Source organism: Hydractinia symbiolongicarpus, chromosome 2 (genome assembly GCF_029227915.1).
Source record: "Hydractinia symbiolongicarpus strain clone_291-10 chromosome 2, HSymV2.1, whole genome shotgun sequence".
In the NCBI taxonomy this organism is placed as follows: domain Eukaryota; kingdom Metazoa; phylum Cnidaria; class Hydrozoa; order Anthoathecata; family Hydractiniidae; genus Hydractinia; species Hydractinia symbiolongicarpus.
In genome coordinates this window covers 11,950,537-11,971,185 of record NC_079876.1, presented here as the reverse complement: position 1 = coordinate 11,971,185, position 20,649 = coordinate 11,950,537, and the positions used below count along the sequence as shown (strand labels likewise).

At 36.4% G+C, this 20,649-nt stretch overlaps 3 protein-coding genes across 5 annotated transcripts; all 3 read left to right on the top strand.

Moving 5' to 3' along the window:
* The first annotated feature begins 3,966 nt into the window (after positions 1-3,966).
* LOC130629438 (uncharacterized) lies at positions 3,967-7,273 on the top strand. Its single transcript, XM_057442628.1, has 9 exons — positions 3,967-4,441; positions 4,603-4,864; positions 4,950-5,051; positions 5,144-5,303; positions 5,385-5,638; positions 5,721-6,100; positions 6,177-6,405; positions 6,475-6,917; positions 6,992-7,273. The coding sequence occupies exons 1-9, from the start codon at positions 4,106-4,108 to the stop codon at positions 7,271-7,273; spliced, it is 2,448 nt and encodes an 815-aa protein (XP_057298611.1). The 5' UTR covers positions 3,967-4,105.
* Positions 7,274-9,623: 2,350 nt separating this feature from the next.
* Positions 9,624-12,865, top strand: LOC130629437 (uncharacterized). Its single transcript, XM_057442627.1, has 2 exons — positions 9,624-9,947; positions 10,226-12,865. Exons 1-2 carry the CDS (start codon positions 9,772-9,774, stop codon positions 12,132-12,134), a joined length of 2,085 nt encoding a protein of 694 aa, XP_057298610.1. The 5' UTR covers positions 9,624-9,771; the 3' UTR covers positions 12,135-12,865.
* A 3,003-nt stretch (positions 12,866-15,868) lies between these two features.
* On the top strand, positions 15,869-20,232 carry LOC130629436 (uncharacterized). 3 transcript variants are annotated; one of them, XM_057442626.1, is made up of 3 exons: positions 15,869-16,026; positions 17,132-19,048; positions 19,635-20,232. In XM_057442626.1, the coding sequence occupies exons 2-3, from the start codon at positions 17,172-17,174 to the stop codon at positions 19,939-19,941; spliced, it is 2,184 nt and encodes a 727-aa protein (XP_057298609.1). In that variant the 5' UTR covers positions 15,869-16,026; positions 17,132-17,171; the 3' UTR covers positions 19,942-20,232. The 3 variants fall into 3 exon arrangements, with proteins under 3 accessions (XP_057298609.1, XP_057298608.1, XP_057298606.1); XM_057442625.1 differs by having other exon boundaries at positions 17,104-19,048; XM_057442623.1 differs by lacking the exon at positions 15,869-16,026 and adding an exon at positions 16,158-16,434.
* Positions 20,233-20,649: the final 417 nt, after the last annotated feature.

Below are 20,649 nucleotides of genomic sequence, written 5' to 3'. Positions count from 1 at the left end.
GCCACTTACAACCGTGGTATTCATAGACGGTCTTTGTGAAAGGCTCATAGCCGTCAACTTTCCACTCCCTTTTACCATCACGTATAACGCGTTCCCCTCCATCTCCACAGAGTGCATGATGGATATGTCTTCCAGTTTGCTTCGATATGTATTCCAGCCATTCTGAGGCATCGTAGCTAAAACCCTCATCGTAAAAGAACTTCTCCGCTCTGCTCGGCATACGTTTCACCTTCCCGCCTTTGCAAATGAATATCGTCTTGACGCCCTCGCATTCGTTCTTCTTTTTGCCGCGTGAGATTCCAGGCCTCATTAAAAACTTGACCTCATACTTTGCATTCCCAGTGCTTGGTCAGCACGTCTAAATCCTTGATGTAAAAACAGTGCCCGTCCAGCATACCAAGGTTGATAGTGGTGTCTAAACCCTTTTTGTACTGCCTATGCCCATAAACGAGTCGCCATGGTGCTGTTTCGTAGTTTGTTTTGGGCTCAAATACTCGGATGTTGACCTCGAATTGGTTGGCAACTGCCTCCAGATCCACCAGTCTCGTAGGTCTCACGTCTTTACGTTTAAACTTGGAGACCCCGTAGTACTCTCGAGCTAACTTGAGAACTGGTTTGTTAGACGTTCCGTTCCCCGTACTACGTCGGCCCTTACTGCAAGACATCTCCAGAAGCATAAGTTGTCTGTTCTGACATCTTCACCATCCATGGCGTAGATGCACCTCTTGTTCCGCAGCCAGGCCGAGAGAGGGCCGCATCCCAGAAGAGGTTCACGCGTGCTTATCACCTTGATCTGTACATGACCAAAGACGATTTTGCCCACGTGCATACGTGGGCAAAATCCTGGGGTCTCGGTGGTCCTAACAGGTGGTAAATAAGGTGGCCCACCAATAAAAATTTTTTCTTCTTTAAATCATACAATTTGTTATATATTTGTGTTTTCTAATGAATATTGAATAAAATTAAAGCAAAAACAGGTGTTTCGTGATGAGAATCTTGCTAAAAAAAATAAGAAAAATGCTAAAAAAGGTTCAAAATCTGCCATTTTTTAAAAAAATCTTCAAATCACCATATTTTTAAAACTACACTAAATTAAAGCTTCATTTTTGGCCAAATGACTCATACATACATTATGTAGGTCCTGTACTAAAATGGTTAAGTCAAACCGGATTTTGAAATTTTTATTTTTTTCAGTCCAAAAGTTGAATTTTGGGGGGTAGGCTAAAAAATTTGTAATTAAAGTAGCACTGTAAATATAATCCTTTTTTGGTTGTATTTTAGTACAGGACCTAGATCATGGAGTATTGTAAAAAGTCCTGAAAATTTGAAGTAAAAAGCTCAAGGCATTCAAAATGTTAGCTTTGTTCAAAATTAGTAAAGTATGCAAAAATGTACAAATACGATAATATGCAAAATAAAAAAAAATTGTCCAAAATACATCAAAAGTTGCCAGATTTATAAGATTCCCCTCCTTCAAGTTCTTTATCTTTGTCTACCTTTTCTAATAGTTCTCAATTTTCTTCTTCTATTTTTGACCTTTAAAGTGTCTTTTCTAGCCATATTCGACAAGCGGGTTTTATCCTTACGAGATGACGACAAAATGGTTTTAGCGCCAATTTCAAAAATCAAAAAATTCAAGACTCTTTTAACACCAGCTGTTCCCTCATTAAAATGCAATATGGCAGAATTGACTCCTATTTCGAAAGAAGATTTATGTAAGAATATATTTTTGGGACACCTTGACCAAATTACATTATTAAGACTCTCATTAGCGTTCTGTGTCTTTCCATGGGTACACCTTCTTAAAATTTTATCATCGCTTAATTCTTCAAAGTCTTTCCTTACAATATCATATATCCAAATTGGCAAGTTTACTTTTGGTCTGTAGGAATTGTCAACTGATGCTCCTTCTGAGTTTTTCCACTTACACCAGCTATTAGGACCAGTTGGGCAAAGTATGTGACGACAAGTTGTGTCAGGGAAATCAGTACAATGGTACAAGAATGCTCGAATTTTTTTTTCACTTGGTAACTTTTCTTTATCATTTAACGACTTTAAAGCTGTTGTTTGACGTATGGCCATACCAATATAATTTTGCATGGCATTAACTGCAACTTCAGTTAGTTTGTCATGTCCTGTCAGCTTCATCCCGTTATGTTTTTCCTTGCGTCAGTTGCATAGTCTGGTTCCAATACGTTTTTTAAAATGACCAACATACTCTAGTACTCTATTTTCAAGGGTTCTATGCCATATGCTTCATATGGTTTACTAGCAACAACATTACCATAAGACGAAGAGTCATCATCTCCCAAATAATATTTATAAATTAGATCGTTTTTTTCAAAAGAGCGGTTGAAAATCTTCGATATGCTATAAGCTATGACCATCTTTAAATTGACATCAAAGAAATTTTTTCCTTGCTTGTTCTTTTTCTTATCTACTACAACTTCTTTAGAAGTAAAAGTACTGTATACAAAGGTACATCTAGTACTAGAGTATTTAAAATATAGTTTATGTGAAAATCTTTGGCGCTTGTTCTCTTCGTCAGTGAATATCAAACCACTATCACATTCTGGTCAACTTGATACATTTTCAATGAGTTTCTTTAAGATGGAAAAGTTTATCAAAATGTTGTAGTTATCACTATCAATTGAATCATCAGTTTCTTGCACAATTACTTTGCTACTGCTTACAGTTTGAGGTACAGAATTATTTTCGGGGACATTAACATTGTTCTTGTAAGGTGTACTACTACTGTCAGCCTCTTGCTTCTTATGATACCTGTTGCCACGAAAATCTCTTTTTCTCTTTCAATAACCTTTATTTTTATTACTACCCATTATTTATTCTATTCTTGCAAGAAAATATGAACAAAATAAACAGTTTTTTAAAAGCTATTCTCATGCTCAAAACACGTTGAGGCTATTTATCATTTAGTCCCGAATCCCTTTTCTTTTTTTCCGTCAACAAAGTAATGAAAAAAAAAATCCTGGGACCTAAGTTGATAATTTTCATCGCTAGCCTTTCATTTTTGAATGAACGGTGTACCTCGTACAAAAAAATGAATTATTTATATATATATGAATAATTCATGTAATATATATGATACGGGGGTAAATTAGCTACGAACTGTCTAATATATACACGAATATAAAAAAATAAATAAATACGGCGTTAACTTTTTGCCTCACATTCCATACAATGAGTTTGTTATGATTTGTTTCTGAATTGCTCTACGTCATACGCAAACATATTTATCCAGCCTCACTTTCAATGCAGACTTATTCCCGCCATGATGGTGAGCGAAGGTCATGCTTCACGAAGAAAGTCAATAAAAAAAAAAGGTTAGACTTCTATAATAAAAAAATACGAAGTGAATGAAGGGGATTTTCTTTAATAACAAGAGGAGGAGAATTGATATAAGGTATATATATTTTTCACCGTACAGTCCCTTTAAAAAACAAATTTCCTCCTTATCACTTCACTCAAACTCCGTTTGTTTATGCCTGAAAATCATCCAAGATGGCCCCCGAATAAACTTTAAAGGGACTGTCCGGTAAAAAAATAAGTTTTATTATATCAACTAATATGTACTTATTACTAAAGAATATCTGCATCTTTTAAAACATAATATATTAATACGCTTATGTAAGTTGTTTTCTTTTTTTCAATTCCCTCGTGAAGCATCACCTTTGGATCGCCATTTTGTTTGAATAATTCAGCATGAATGAGAGGCTAAACACACATGTTTCCCCTGACGTAGCACAATGGTGAGAAAATCAAAACAAAACGCGCTAGCCCGTTAAAGGATAGACCGGAACAAAAAATCTTATTGACTTATTTTATTTTCGTTTATTATTTTTTAAGTCAGTTAATACCCCCGTGTAGCATATATTCGGAAATGTGTTATAAATAATTTATCAGATTTCACAGGTTCTGTTATTATTCGCTAAAGGCGCTTCGCTGAAGATAAAATTTAAAGATCAAAATGTAAAAGAGGCCGCCTCATTACGCAATTTCCCCTAGAAAGCAAACTAAATAACATTTTTGTTTCTTTTTGTGAAACAACTCTGAACGGAGAAAGGTCGAAAAACTTGCTGTTAGTATGGCCTACTGTTCGGCGTACGGTTGTAAAAACAACATTAAGTCAAACAAAGATAAAAGCTTCTTTCTAATGCCTAAGAATCCTGAAGTTAGCAAAGCCTGGATTGCCGCAATTAACAGAACAAAGCTGCCAGCTAAAGTATTTCTATGCTCTGACCATTTTGAAGAAACCTGCTTTGACCCAAGCTGGAAACTTCAGAATGAATTATTTTATAAAGATCGTCCTTGCAAACGCCGGTTGATTCAAAATTCTGTGCCGACAATTTTTTGTCATAAGACTGCCCCTAAGGAACGTACATCCTCCACATCGCGAGCCAAACGAAGTCAATCTAAAGACGTAAGCAAATCCGTTTTTTTTTTATCAGAATGTTAATCTTGAAAATTAATTTCCTCGTATTTTGCTATTGGTATTGACAAAGCCTTGAATGTTCTTAACATTTCTCGAGTATATCATCTTCGTTCCCATTCCTTTTTATTACTTCGTTCGATCGTTATTAGTTGGTGAAGTCAGCCTTGGTTGAAGATTCTGAGCAATTATGTTTAATCGATAATGAAGTTGAATTTGAAGTTGAATCCAAATTATCAATTGGAATACAGGCCATACCAAAAACACAAACGAGTGCAACCCAATATAAAGATACGTCAGTACGAAGTACATGTACACAAACGTTGTGTTCTGTAGCAGATGCGCAAACGCAAACCCAAGTAGCTGTTGTACATGCTTCTTGTCAAACTGAAAATGAAACGGACACAGATAACGGTATGGCTTTCGACTTTATTTTATTTTCATGCTTAACCGAAGTGGCAAATTATTTTGTAATTTTTAAGAATGTATATGTTTTCAGATTCAAATTGTACTGATTCCTCATTTAATTCCGATTTGGATGACGTGAACCTACAAAGCGCAGCAGCAGCTCTGAACAGTACATTCAATATCCTACACAAAGGTAAATATTTTCTTATACGTGCACGAATTTACAATGAAAAAATTATTAATGAAGGAACTGTTTATATCGTTTTTCCTCATTTAATACTTCAGGTAATATAAGCAACACATTGGAAATGCTGGGATTGTCGAATTTAATTGAACCACCAACTTCTGAATTTTCACACGAGGGACACGATTTGGACGAGGACGTAATTTCCGATGGCGACAATGAGAGTGAGAATGATGAATGGCTAGTCAAATCTCTTGAGAGGTAACAAAACAAAAATAAATTTCCAACCACTTCCATAAAGTCGTATTTATGAATCTATTTTTTGCATATTCCTTATTTCAGGGCTGATAAAAGTGACCCTAATTATTCAATTAGTCAAGAGATGGATGAAGGAGAAGACGAAGAACAAGAACAAGAACGTATTGAACATCGAAACATGGAGCCATGCAAGCAAAAAACTTACTTGGTGTACGAAACATGTATCAAAGAGCTGATTAAGTATTGCATAAAGTGTGGTTCCATCATAGACAGTGAAAGCATCAGCGAAGTTAAGAATACTGGCAGTCAGCTAACGTACAAGATACAGTGTGTAAAAGGTTAAGTAAAACATTTATTGTTCGATTCTGAAAAATAGCCTGTAGCTCCCTCCTAGGTTCTAATTTAATTGTTGAATTTTAGGTTGTAACTACAACTGGTCTGGTCAACCGAAACTAAATTGCACCAAAGGAGCTGGTAATTTACACTTAACCGCTGCTATTGAACTAGCTGGAATAACATTTAACAAAATGTTAAAATTTGCAAACATATTAAACTTGCAATTCATTTCCAAAACCATGTACTACGAGCATCGTGGCAACTTTGTTTACCCAGAGGTAGATCATGCTTGGCGAAAAGAAAAACAGATACTGTCACGTGAAATTACAAATGAAAATCGGCAGCTAGAACTTGCCGTTGACGGTCAATGTGATACACCTGGTCACAACGCCACCTACAGTACCGTATCGGCGATGGACTGCCAGACAAACAAAATATTAAATTTCAGCATAGTACACGTGAAGGTAAATTTGTTTACGTTTGAGTGTTCCTAAATATATATTTCTATCTCATCGGCTTTTAACTTCTTCTTACATTTAGGAGGTAACCAGCTCACAAGCAATGGAAAAAGAAGGCTTTATCAGATGTATCCAAGAACTTCAAGAAGACATGGAACTTCCAATACGTGTGATTTCCACTGATAGGCATCCCTCCATAAAGAAGCTAATGAGGACCGACCCAAGATTTACAAAAATTATTCATCAGTTCGATCCTTGGCACATTGGGAAGGGACTCGTTAAAAAGTTAATAAAGGCTTCAAAAAAGAAAGGTATGTTACTTTTGTTGTAGAGTGATTAAGATCTCAATGTGCAGATTTTATTAAATTATTTCTTCATAGACTTAAACATACTTGCAAGCTGGGCACCTGCAGTGGTCAACCACCTGTACTGGTCAATCCATAATTGTAATGGTAGTGGAAAAGAGTTAGTTGAAAGATTTACGTCGATAATTCACCACTCTGTCAACAGACATACCTTTACCCACAACAAGACATACAAAGCTTGCGACCATCCAAGATTAAATGAGGAAGAGACAGAAAGAAAAAAGTGGCTTGTGATGGGTTCTGAAGCTCACAACAAATTGGTTAAAATTGTGACACAGCCTTGCCTTGTAAAAGATCTTGAAAAGCTTACGGAGCAAATCAACACTACCCTCTTGGAAGTTTTTCATTCACTGAAAATTAGGTACTTGCCAAAGTCAACCTTTTTTAAAATGGAAAAGATGCTCGCTGGTACCCAACTCGCTATTTTAGATCACAACCACAACATCAACAGAGAACAGGTATATAAAACATTGCAAATTTTATGTTTTTGATATTAAATATGCAATATTTTGTGTGCTCTGATAATCTTTAGAAACACTCAGTTAACGAAGAAGGAATTCGGAAACCACTTTTCAAAGTCGCGTATTCCAAACCGAACAAAAGATTTGTATCCAAAATTGTGAAAGTTGATAAGGATTATGGCTACTTACACTATATCCTGCAAAAAATAATGAAACGCGCCGAATGTAAAAAAAAAGTTTCAGAAAGAAATCGGATGAAACGCCAACTGTCGTTAAAGATTACTCCCGATGACAGGCCACCTCGCGAAGAAATTATTGAAAAATCGACCAAATATAAACGTATAAAATTGTAAATATAAAATTTCTAATACACGTTTTTAATTTTTAAGCAATCCGATGAATACTTCTTCTAACGTTTCTTAAATTTGCACAAAAAAATCTATTACTACGTTTCTTAAAAAACAGATTCTTATACGAAAAAAATGTGTATGACTTTTGTAAATATGTACAAGTAGTGTATATAATAACTATTCGTCTTCTATCTCCGCTATCCAAGAAAAATCCATTTCAACCAGTTCTCCCCCTTCTGCGTCACCCTTAAACCCAGTGTATCGTCCATCTACACTAGGATATTCCTCCCTGATCTTACAAACTGCACACGCTGGTATGACACGTCGTACACCTCGCCCAAGTTTGTTGTGGATAAACCAGCAAAACTGTCGATAAGCACCGTAACGGTACGTCCTAAAATTTTTAGCAAAATAAGTTAAGTCAATCGTCGAATTTTTAGTAACGCGGGAGAGATTAAATAGATTACCTATTTGGTACATGGTCACGCTCAGGTAAACCGCGACTTTCCCGGTCATATAGCGCGACTAACGCTGTCCATAACACATCTTTCAACAACACGATGTAGTTAAAATGTGGATGCTGTGTGATGCATTCCTGATCTTAAAATAATTATCGTGAAGTTAGAAAAAAGTCTGGAAATATAAACTCCCCTTATTATTTTTGGAAATATATAAAAATAAATCGCTACCATTAAGATTGAAGTATTTTATGGCATCGATTTCAACACAGCAAACACACTCTTTCTCTGTCGGCATCCTCTCACATTTACCACAACGACACCAATCAGTAACAGGCTTACACAATCTAGGATTTTGCTGAGGATCGAAGTCTGCCTGATCATCAAAAGCATCATTAAAAACCCGCCTAGGCTGTGAAGCTATTTCGGAATCTGAAATCCTAATACCGTGAAATTTTTGTTCGACGAAGACATATTAATAATCGTATTTCATAATTTGTAGAGAAGAGTTTAAAATTAAAAGTTTTTTTTAAATAAGTTTCTAAACAGTTAACTTCTAGGGGGGTTCATATTTGTACTGAAAACGCTACACACTTTCGCTACATAGTCTGTTTTTCACCACTGTTCTACGTCACATGCATAATTACGCATATTAAATTTTTAACCCAGGCCGTTTTGCGCGCATTTGCAGCAACAAGACGAAGCCATGCTTTAACACATCTACGATAAAAAAGTTTGTTTATATATGTGATTAAGTGAATAATATCAAAAAAGAAAGGTATTTTCTATGTCATAATTTTAAATTACAAATAATATTTTAAAATAATTTTTCACCGGACAGTCCCTTTAAACTAAGCTTAGTCGAAAGCGTGGTTAACCAAGCTGGTCAAAAATACTAAAATTGTAAGTACTAAAAGCCCTAAAAAGGACCAAATCACCGTTACTAAGGCCCGTTGCCAGGGGGACATTCACTGGTAATGGGATAATTCCTGAAAAACTACACCAGATATAAAAAATTGGTTTTCAGAATCGTTTTCAGCGATATTTATTTACTTTAAATCATTTAAAATCTCAAAATTTTGGCCAAAATCGGGTATTTTTTATTGGTGAGCCACCATAAGCCTTAGTCCAGAACTCGCCATCCTCCAGATCGAGACGCTTCATTTCACATTCTTCCATAAACGCTTCGATTTTCGCTATACTTGACAGCAACCTGAAGCTCTTAGTTTTATTGTAATTAGAAACGCCACCCTTGTAAATATCACAACTAAAACTATACACAACCCTTACGTGCATTTCTATGTGTGACGTAATTTTTTGCATTGCGTCCTTTAGAGGTTGGTTCAAATGCTTGTTGAACCGTCATGTTTTGATTCTATCTCCGTCTTCTACCATTTGGATATCGTCCCCCCTGATATTCCTCTGTGTAGTCTTTCCGTGCTTTCTGTTCACCTCATCGTAAAGTGTTGTATATGGAGTCATGTACTGGACAAAAGTCACGCTATAGAGTGTCGTGTTGCGTAGTAGAGTGTCGAGGTGCAATATAGATCCCAAGGTCGCGAGGCGTAGTATAGGTGGACGCGAGGCGAAATAGAGAGTCGCGAGGCGTAATAGTGAGACGCGTATGTAATAATAGAGAGATGCGAGGCGTAATAGAAGGACGCGATGCGTAACAGAAGGACGCGTTGCGTGATGGAAAGACGCGCAAACAAGGGCGACGCGGCGTGTAGGAAGAGGGGACGCGTACTTTCGCGCCATTTGCCTTGGTTACCCGTGAATAAATTTCGAATTTTTTCAATTGACTGGCAAATTAATCAAGACAAAACACGGTTTTCTTCAAGTGACACTGCACCCATTTTCAAGAATTTTAAATAATGCAGCAAATATGTACAATGTTCTTATTCCATTTTCCTTTAAGGATATTCTTAAGACATTTTTAAATTTTTGTCTTACTATCGTGAATATTTATCGGCATGGTTGTAATTTTCAAAACTTTCAAGCTAAATTGTATGTGATGTTTTAGGAATTAAAAATTGATTCAGCATGCAGAAAGTGAAAGACGCTATAGACAGACTGAATAATGCATTGGATGGTCTGTCATCATCAACAACAAGTACTCAAAATAATCCAAATCAGAACATCTTCCAGAGTCCAAACTCACATCCAAGTCCAAACTTACATCCAAGTCCACAACATCAGAGAATTCTACAAGATTTCAAGTAGGTTGATATTTTTAAGAGTTGTGAATTTCTGCTCCCAGCATGATCATTGCCTCCTTTGTATCTTTTCGATAAGTTTCAATAATCATCTCTCCAGGAGTACTGCTCACAGGCATTATGCTGATTGTGACTATTGAATTTTTTCGTGCCTTTGTACCTTTTTATAACATTTTTCATTTTTTTGATTTTGTTCAACTTTAATTTTTTTCTGTATACACTGAGTAGAAAGATTATTATGTTTGAGACAGATTTTTATTTTAATTCTTGTTCTGTTTCAGTAAGCAATTTCCAGCGTTGAATGCTGGTGGTAGCCGATATCGCCCACAAGCAAAGAAACCACGTCTCTCTAATAACTTCATTAAGGACACATGGACCCATAAATTCTGTGCACTGAGCTACAAAGATACATCAGTTTCACCTAATACACGTGAATTAATGGAGCTAAACCAAGTTGGTCTCGGAATTGAAAAAGTTGTTTTTCCTTCCAAAACTGGAACACATGCTATGCTTCTGGAAGAGTTAACAAAAGCTTATCCAAAATTATCATCACAGAGTGGTGGCATTGAACTTCTGAGGGCTGAGAGTGGTGGAATAAACCGACCATTGGTGTTGATACCACCAAGAAAAGATGGTTATTCTATCAGCTATTTAAAAAATTTAGTACCCGGTCACGCTGTAATATACATCAGACCAGTGCAGAGCGACTTACCAATGGAGGAACCAACTATGGATTCAGGTATTGAAGTTAACTGTGTACGATGTAATCAGAAATATCCGTTAAATGATTTAAGATTCCATCAAGCTTATTGTCAACTTGATGATGACATTTTTCCAGAGATGATAGACGATGAAGCTGGGCCATCGAATGAAAAAGAAGTAGGAAGTACTTCTCCCCATATCGATACTTTGTCGGCAATGTTTCCTCGAATCTCTAAAGCCACAATTCAGGACATTTTACGGAATACCAAATCTATCGATGTGGCAGCCAATATTTTGAGTGAGAAAAGTGCAAGTGAAAATATGTCTGACATGCTGCAAATTAAATGTGTAGATAAGGACATGTCTTTAAAAGAAATTCTCAATCAAATTACATCTCTTGCTTCAGAAAATGATACAATCACTTTGGAAATTGAACGTGACAATCTTTGGATGGAATCCTTGAGATTTTACAAAAGGAACCTTGTGAATTCTCAAGTTATGACCAAAAAATTGATCATTGAGTTTAAAGGAGAGGACGGCCTTGATGGTGGGGCAATGAAAACCGAATATTTCAACCTTTTGTTAGAAGAAGTTAAAAATCGTCTATTTGAAGGTGAAAATAACAGTTTGTTGCCTGTGAAAGACATCACAAAAGCTGTGCTTTTCAAAGTTGCTGGTATGATTATCGTACATTCATTGATTGCTGGTGTTGACACCGGCTTCCCAGTATTAGCAAAACCATACTTTTTACACATGTGTGGTAGAGATACCGACAGTTTGATTGAAAGTTTGAATAAAAGCCACATACCAGCAAATGCAACAACTGAAAATTTGATTGAATTGATTGAATCACTTGATCAATGTAAAACAAAGGACGATATAGACAAACTGCTTTACAAGGACAATCAGAAGCAAGATGTGTTTTGGTCACTTATTAATTCTGCGCATTGGCCTGCCGACAAGAATATTAACAAAGAAAATGTCCCATTACTGATTCAACAACTCATTTTGAATGATGTGATATTGTCACGCCGAAACTCTTCAGACATGTTATTCGAAGGTTTGAGCTCGTGCAATTTCTTGAATACGATTCGGTGTCATTGGAAAGTTATGGATCAAATATTTTGTGCTGGTTATCGCATGATTGAGAGTAAAGAATTTATCAAATGTTTTAGTTTTGACGAACCAACTTCCTTCGTGGAGACACAGGCAAAGAAATTTTTTCTGTCGTTTATTGAAAAAAGTGACAGTATGACATTGAGTAAAGTACTTGCCTTCTGTACTAGTCATACAGTTGTTCCACTGGATGGTATGAAAAATGAAATCAGAGTGAAATACATGTCGGATGATGAAAAAAACAGTATGTGCAAATCCTCTGCATGTTTAAAAATAATCTACCTACCTACAGTTCATTCTGTAGAAAAGGCGTTTCACAATATGTTGGCAACAGCTTTAGCATGTGAATCAAAGGGATTCGCAAATCCATGATAATTGTAAATTTTTAGGGGCACTAACGAGTTTATTTTTTTCCTTCAAGGTGATCGATTTTTAGCTTATGTTGTCATTGTTCTTATTATGTTGTCATTGAGAAAAAATGCCGATTTTTTTTCTTTTTCTTCCAAAATATGCCTCACTTCTATAAAACTGATTTTTTTTCTGGTGGGGGAATATAAAAATCCTGTCAGTCCTATGCAAGAATTCTTCCAGTGATATACATACTTTTAATGATCAGATTGATTATGATTAGTCTCGAATTTATGACTGACTTGTACGCTCCTTGAAGTCTATATATACTGCACATGCATTTATAAGTTCGTCTTTTTGTTGTTCTATTTTGTTTGTTTTCTAACTTTTATATGGAAAAGATGTATGGTTATAGTCGTGATCAAGTTACGCATTGCATTATCATTCAGCTGTGCTAACCAAGAAGATATTTTTCTTTTCTTTTTATTTCACAAGGGTTATGTTTGTTATTTTGTTCTTTATGTGAAAAAATGTTCTACTTATATACGGTCGACTCACTCAGAGAAAGTTATTTAAAAACAGAACTGTTATCGTTAAGTAACTTTTAAACATATTTCGAACATTTTGGAGGGAATTTCGTCTGGCATTTTTAGGATTTATTGTATGATTAAACAAACAAGTGGTTTTGTTGACATTTCGTGTACTTATGCAGTACTTTTATTTTTCAGAATATAACATGAATATACAACAATTGAGTCCAGTTGATTTTATTAAGAATTCTGTTGTTGATACATTGAAACTAATCCAGTCGTTATTGTCATCCTTTGTTGACGCGAATACAGCAGATTTGGATTATCCTGTCTATAGACTTGATGAACTTTACAGCTTCTGCTCTAGAGCAGCTTTAGAGTATCCAGATGTTATAACCGAAAATGTACTGAGTAGTATTCATCAAGCATCAGTGATAATTCAATCAGTGAACAAAACTAGTAACGCGGAAACTGTACGGCACAAGATAGGCAGGCCTTCTTTCGATATACCTGAGGAAACTCTAAAAACTTTAGTGAGGTTGAATTTTTCGCAGACGGCAATAGCTGAAATGTTCGGAGTAAGTGCAAAAACTATTCAAAGAAGATTTAAAGAGTTTGATATTGAACCTAAATCGCACACTATGATTGGTGACGAGGAACTTGATGAACATGTCAAAAAAATTATTTCAGATTTTCCTAACTGTGGCATACGTAGAATGAAAGGTTTTTTACTGTCTCATGGTTATCACATTCCTTGGAAAGTTGTTCGTGATAGTATGTGGCGGGTTGATCCATCAGGGCTATTGATGCGCTCGTTGCAACGTAATGTAGTTCGAAGAAGAAAATATAGTGTTGCAGCGCCAAGGTCATTGTGGCATATAGACGGCAATCACAAATTGATAAGATGGTCGATAGTCATTCATGGCGGCATAGATGGGTATTCTAGGCGTCTAATGTTTCTGTCGTGCGGATCAAGTAACAAGGCTACTGTAGTACTCGATTTATTTCTGACCGCAGTACAAAATTTTGGCTTGCCGTCGCGTGTAAGAGGAGATCATGGGGTGGAAAATGTAGACGTTGCTTGGTTTATGATATCAAGACGAGGAAGTAATCGTGGTAGCTTTATCGCTGGGAAAAGTTGCCATAACCAAAGGATAGAGAGGTTCTGGAGAGATCTATTCCACGGCTGCACATACATATACCACAACATATTCACTTACTTGGAAGAGATAGGAGCCTTGGATATATCGAATGAGTTGCATTTGTTTTGCCTTCATTATGTTTTTATTCCAAGAATAAATGCACATTTTCAAAGATTTATCCTGGGCTATGATCACCATCCTATCCGAACAGAGAGAAACCTTTCTCCTCTTCAATTATGGGAAAGAGGTTTGTTGTTGCAAAGGAGACCGTCAGAAGATGATATTGTCGATGACTGCGATTCATATGGTATAGATTGGAGTGTACCGAGTCATTATATCGAAACCCGTGACGATGCTATTGTGGTTCCCGAGATAAATCATCCATTTCAAAGTAATGACTTATACCTGGAATTTTGTAGATCTAACGATCCAATGGCAAATTGCGATAACTTCGGTATCGAAGTGTTTCTTCGAACTGTTCAGGTCGTAGAAAGTACATTGTTATGAACACCACTATTAGTTCACTCACAGAACTTTTGATTGAATTGCTTAACTTGACATTAGTTACATTAGATACATTACAAAGAAGAAATTCAAACATTTTGTTCACTATATACGTACTAGATATTATGCTTAGGTAAAATAAAGCTCCTTCAGTTCTTCTAACCACGCGAAAAAATAGCCACAGCAGTAGTCATTTAATAAGTTCTTCCCGTGCCTAATTATAGAGCGCGCTCTTTTTTGTTTCCCCGTCCCAACGTCGAAAAGTTGTATTATGCCCTGATCGAGGTTGTTATTCTGCTTATCATAACTCCCCTCTAATAGGCATATAATATACACGAGAGGTTATGATGAACTAGTAGCCCTTGTACACCAAGTATGGAATCTTTTTTTTTCATTTTTTCCTTTTAAAGTATTCATGACAAGAAAAAAGTGAAGATGTATGTAAGCGTAGTTCTTTCTCTGACACGGATCCTCCCATCACACATCTTATTACGCTCCGACTTTACACGTATTTCTATTACGCCTCGCGTCCTTCTATTACGCCTCGCGTCTCTCTATTACGCCTCGCGTCTCTCTATTACGCCTCGCGTCCTTCTATTACGCCTCGCGTCTCTCTATTACGCCTTGCGTCTCTCTATTACGCCTCGCGTCCTTCTATTACGCCTCGCGTCTCTCTATTATTACATACGCGTCTCACTATTACGCCTCGCGTCCACCTATACTACGCCTCGCGACCTTGGGATCTATATTGAACCTCGACACTCTACTACGCAACACGACACTCTATAGCGTGACTTTTGTCCAGTACATGACTCCATATGTTGTACCTCCCGAAATTTGCTCCTTTGCCTTGTTATAGTAGAAGGCAACGGTATCCTGCACACTCTGTAGTCAATCGGCAAGAGCGTCGCGAGTTGCTGCCACTGGTGCAGACACGGTGCTATATAGTTTGCTGATTGCCTTTTTGAACCAATTCATTTATATATACACATTTCAACAACATCCGAAGATTGCTTCGAGGTTGGGAATTTCCCCTACTCAACTTGCGCACGATAGCATTGTCGGGTTTGTCAGATGTTGTTGAAAGTTTTGCGCTTGCGTTGATTGTCAGCGGATTTTTGGTGATCTTTGTGGAAATGAGGTGTGATGAACAGCTGTGACGTCACAACAGTTAATGAGAGTTTGACCGTGGGAATTGAAAAATGTGATTATACGCCATCCCTACACTAGCTATTCTGACTTATATGAGAGATTATAACGGCGCTATTTTGATTGTTGATTGAGCATGCGCACAATCGACCTAACCCCCAATGAAGTAGACATTTTTCTGACGTCATATGTGTTTAAAATATCTTGGGAAGGAGACTGGTGATGACAAATTTTTTTTATATGATTGCATGACGTCAAGGGAATTTCCTCATTGTTCTTACCCGTTGTGATTAAAACACAGAGGGAAAACCCTGAATTAAACCCCCTTCCATACATCAAATAAAATTTTTAAATTGTGGTGAAATAATAAAGCTTGAATAACAATGTTACTTATCATGGTTTAATAGATAAATCTTCATTCTTACGTTTTTCAAACTTTAGTAAAATCAATTTGATTTTTAACTTTTTAAAAACGAATTGATATTTATATCGCTGTTTTTCTCTGTGTAACTCGACCCTAACACACTAATTAGATTTTTGCGATAAAACTACGAACTTTCAGTTTGGTGAATACTACGTGAAACATACAAGGTAAGAGATTCTTTCACATATTTATAGTTCAATAAAATTGTCTCTTTGACAAAACTGATTAATAACTGATTGAATGTTTATTTGATCGATGTCCGATCGCTGTGTTGTTTACTTCGTTGTTTACATATAGCAAACAAAGTAACGGGAAGATTTATTCCATCCTAATGGCTGCTTCTTTCTCCCCTCCGACTGTAACTATGTTACATTACTCGCTGGAGATACGTACAGTATTGCTCTAACTTGCTTGCCTCAACCTCGTTCCCAAGCCATTTTGCCTTGTTGATGAAGTTGTTGGCCACTCCGCAATAACGGCTCAGGGGCCACAAGACCGTGGGGACGAAGATGTTGCTTGCCTGCCACAAGTTGCTAAATGGTTGTCAAAATCAACTTTTTTAATACTGTCTTGTGGTATATATTTTACACTTTGTTTGTAAGAAAACTAAGTACTCGGTTTAGCCTGTAAAATTTTAATAGTTTTTTGAGCCTAAAATGTTTCTTTATTTTTCCTTATTTTCCCTAAAAATCTTTGAAGGTCAACAATTTTTGTAGTACACTCCTACAACATAATCTTTATGCCAATAATTACCAAGCCAACAACAATAAATTGATTTGTTTGAGTTTTTTCATTTCTATATTTTTTTAAAAAAACTTCAAAGTAAATCTTAAGTTTCCAACCTCGTTCCCAGGGCATTTTTGTATCGTAAGGGGGCACCAGACTCTGGGGACGAGGTTGTTAAGTTTCATCGCATGCGACCTGTTAATTGGTCAATCCTTAGAGGGCAAATAGCTTGTCGGGCAAGTTCAAAATTTTTAGGCTGTACTTTAAACGTCGATGTTTCTTCGATTTGTGCTAAATGTTAGCAACATTACGACACTACATTCGCCGTCCTGGGGTCAGAAAAGATGCCCTGGGGACGAGGTTGAATTGACAGGTATGGGAAGAAATTAGAAACAGATGAGTAATTATCAGAGCCAATTAAATTTAAATATTTTTCTTGTTTCGTTCCGTTTTGTTGCTACTGAGTGGAAATTCAAAATAAGTAATAAAATACAGATTTTTGTTTAAAATTATTTTAGGGTGTTACATCATACGTTTTTCCAATAGTACGATAGCTGTGTTTATCATTTACTCCTGCTTGCCGATTATGAACTCGACAACGACATCACCATCGAGCACATCTACCTCCTTTACGTCGTTTGCCACGGGCGCATCTACCACAGCCTCTTCGACAGGTGTTGCTATGGCAACAATTTCATCAGCAACAGGCGCCACAATGTCAACGTCGAGATGTGCTACAGCTATTGCGTCTTCCGTCGGAGTTGGCGTAGCAACAAATACTACAGCATCCGTCGGAGTTGGCATAGCAACAAATACTGCAGCATCCGTCGGAGTTGGCGTAGCGACCAATTCTGCAGCAGCCACTGCAGCATCCATTGCAGCATCCACATCAATGATACCACAATGTGATTTCTGGATGAGGGTAGGCTTAATGTTGCAGTTATGCGTGAAGTCTGCACTTGTTTGGATACTGCACAACTACCATAACGATCCTACCTACACGGGACTACCTGACAATGAAGTTGCATTGTTCAACCGGATGGCAAGTTTTAAGAATAATTATCAAAGTGAACTAAAATCAATTGTCAAGCCTGATCAATGGCTCGTTCTCTGCCCTCCAACTGGTAAATCAAACGCAAAGGATTGGGATATAACATTGATCATTATCGTTATTTGTTACGAAACAAAACTCTCTCCTCCGCAGGGTGGATGGAAAAAAAAGGTACCACGTCCTGGTGACCAAAGTAAAGCCGCATTTTGTTTACGTGCGCGAGAGCTGCGCAATAACTTTAACCATGGGAGTATCAATAACATTTTAACGCATGCGCAATTCATTTCTTACGTCAAAACAATTGACTCCGTTTTAAATGGCTTATGCTACAACAACATATCTCTATTTCACGACTTGGAAACAGGAACCTTGAAAATGTACACAGGTCAAATCGTGAAAACATTGGAAACGAAACTCTCTTGTTTGGAACAGTTCGTGAGCGATATGGAGATACAAAAAGTTGACGACAACACCAAAAGAATTGCTGCTGCAGAAACCAATGTGCTTGATCATTCTAAACAGCTTTCTCTACTTCAAATCGAGGCGAAATCCGTACGTATATCAACAACGGATTTACACACAGCTAGCGAAGTCAATAGCATTGTCATGGATAATTTATCTGGTGAAGTCAGAGACCTTTTATCTGACATTTCACTTACAAAGAGCAATGTATCCGTTTTGGAAAAAAAGTTTAATATTAGTAGCATTAGTATCAACAACCTCCAATCCGATTTTCATGTCATGAGAAATTGGATTTCCATGTTGGAAAATGGAAAGATAGACGGTAACACATTACGTGTTAATCAACTTCAACGAAGCGTAACTTACACGCAATCTGGTGTCGACTTCATTGTAGCTGATGTAACGTTGCTGAAACAGAAATTGACCACCATTGAAAACGACTTCAATTGGAAGATGAATGCTACTGAGTTTTCACGATTGCTTTTTGCATGTATTGAAGAGTACGATGAGAAAAAGATTGAAAGGTTTCGACAATTATGTGTGTCGTTTAAGTTGGTCCAAGAGGACGACAAACTCGAAATTTTTAAGGATTTTGGTGAGGCTATTGAAGAAAATGGAAAAAATTTATCCCAAAATGTGCAAACGTTAATTCAGATCTTCGAAACTTTAAACCACCGCGATGCTGTAGAAAAATTGAAAACATTCTATCAATGTTACTTCCCTGTGTCCTCCACTTCGAAAAGAATTGTACAGTACGTGAAAAAATTCATCTCTTATCTACCCAGCTTTAACATCAAGATTATATTTCTACTTGGCTTATATTTTCTTTACGCTGAACAAATATACGAGCATTGGAGATATGCCTGGTGCACATATGGAACCATTCGAGATAGTCAGTTTTCATTCTCTTTTAAAGGAATTCGTGATCCATATCAACTTAATTATGTTTGGTAAGATGCATTGTTCTTGATATTTCACATAAATGTGCTTTTTTTGCTAAGATGAGTATTTTACTTTCACTTTGGGGGCCTATTTAAAGGTAGGTCTGAAAGGTTCTTATATTTCAAGCGAGAATTAAATTTAGCGAATTTGGCAAAAAAAGAATTTGATGAATTTTTGTTCCTCATTTTATACTGTGTAAAGTAAAAATTGAGGTAATGTTTCTTAGAATGTGCAACACACGATTTATGAAAGCTCTGGAAAGCCTTTTCAGCAATTCTGCAGTATATAAGACGCGGGTAGCAACCTTTTTGTGCGTCTTGCCACTTTGTTAACATAATAAACCTTTAACCATCAATACAAGAGGCTGCAAAGTTGATATCATGATTTTTCGCGCAGTCATTTTTGGGTCGCAGCTTATGTCACCTGAGATATAAGAAATTTGTAGTTCTAAGCAAATCAGAGAGAAAAAAATTAGTACGAATAGCAAGTTTTTCAATATTTTTTGCAGGGACTAATTTAAAGATAATGTACAAACTAATTTAATTACTTCTCAAGGTAATTGTAATTTACGAAATCTTTGTTTATGTCTTACAGGGGCAACGTTGAATTTGATTGGAACAGTTATCAGCATTACTTTCTAACAATTAAACCTCACTCAAACAAAAACATGCACTATTTCCTTAACACAAACAGATGCATTCTGGGTAACGTAAGAGATGTTGGGAATTCGTTCACAGGTAAGAAACCGGTCAGAGGAGCGGAAATATTTGCAGTTCCAGGTTGTTGCACCGAAGTTTGGTTCCATGATGACAACAACGGATATTGGAAGAAATACATTTCCGCCACGAATATTAGCTGTACAAAGTTGGGAAAGAAAAAACATACTCCGAACGAATTATAAGACACGTATCATATCATTCAGATAGTGAAACTGGAACAAGTACTGGTTTTAGCATACCATACTGGTTTTATAGAATTTATAAAGATGTATCATATTGATGCTTAAAATTAGTAATTGAAGAATGTACACTTTCCAGATAATGTTTTTTAAACTTTACTTTTATATTTTTGTTGTTTTTGTTATTTTTGTTGTTTTTGTTGTTTTTGTTGTTGTCGTTGTTGCTTTCTTCATTTTACATTTTAATCATTGAATACAGGGGAAATTCTTGTGTAATTTTTAACGAAATCTTAACTTTCCAATTGTCTTTATTGCGCCATTTCACGTCCTTAGTTTAAAGAGGTTTAATTTAAAAATTTCCAAAGTACGTGATCAAAGAGTTAACAGTTGATAAAAGCGGATCGGAAATTCCTTGTAATTATTTCTTTAAGAATAAAAAACTGATTGACTTAGATAAAAAATAACAAACATACAAAAAATAATTCAGGACTAAGTGAAAAAAAACATTTTAGAAGTTAATTTTACTTGAACTTTTCTTGACGACGGGCAATACTGCAAAATATCGGCCCGTCGTCAAGAGCGCTAAGCCAATCAGAATGCTTAAAAACTTGTATGGCCGGCTTGAAAAATCCAGACGGTTAACAAACACTTTTACCCAAAAAACATAAAAATTTTTCAATAGCAACGCAAAAGCTTTAATTTTGAATGTTG

Bases quoted from the DNA above. Each gene is read 5' to 3' on its own strand.
- LOC130629438 (XM_057442628.1), top strand. From the start codon at position 4,106: ATGGCCTACTGTTCGGCGTACGGTTGTAAAAACAACATTAAGTCAAAC. The intron at 5,052-5,143 runs GTAAATATTTTC...TTAATACTTCAG, and splicing joins ATTCAATATCCTACACAAAG to GTAATATAAGCAACACATTG. The intron at 6,406-6,474 runs GTATGTTACTTT...ATTTCTTCATAG, and splicing joins AAAGGCTTCAAAAAAGAAAG to ACTTAAACATACTTGCAAGC.
- LOC130629437 (XM_057442627.1), top strand. From the start codon at position 9,772: ATGCAGAAAGTGAAAGACGCTATAGACAGACTGAATAATGCATTGGAT. The intron at 9,948-10,225 runs GTAGGTTGATAT...GTTCTGTTTCAG, and splicing joins AGAATTCTACAAGATTTCAA to TAAGCAATTTCCAGCGTTGA.
- LOC130629436 (XM_057442623.1), top strand. From the start codon at position 16,397: ATGGTTGTCAAAATCAACTTTTTTAATACTGTCTTGTG. The intron at 16,435-17,131 runs GTATATATTTTA...TTTTTCCAATAG, and splicing joins TTTTTTAATACTGTCTTGTG to TACGATAGCTGTGTTTATCA. The intron at 19,049-19,634 runs GTAAGATGCATT...TATGTCTTACAG, and splicing joins TATCAACTTAATTATGTTTG to GGGCAACGTTGAATTTGATT.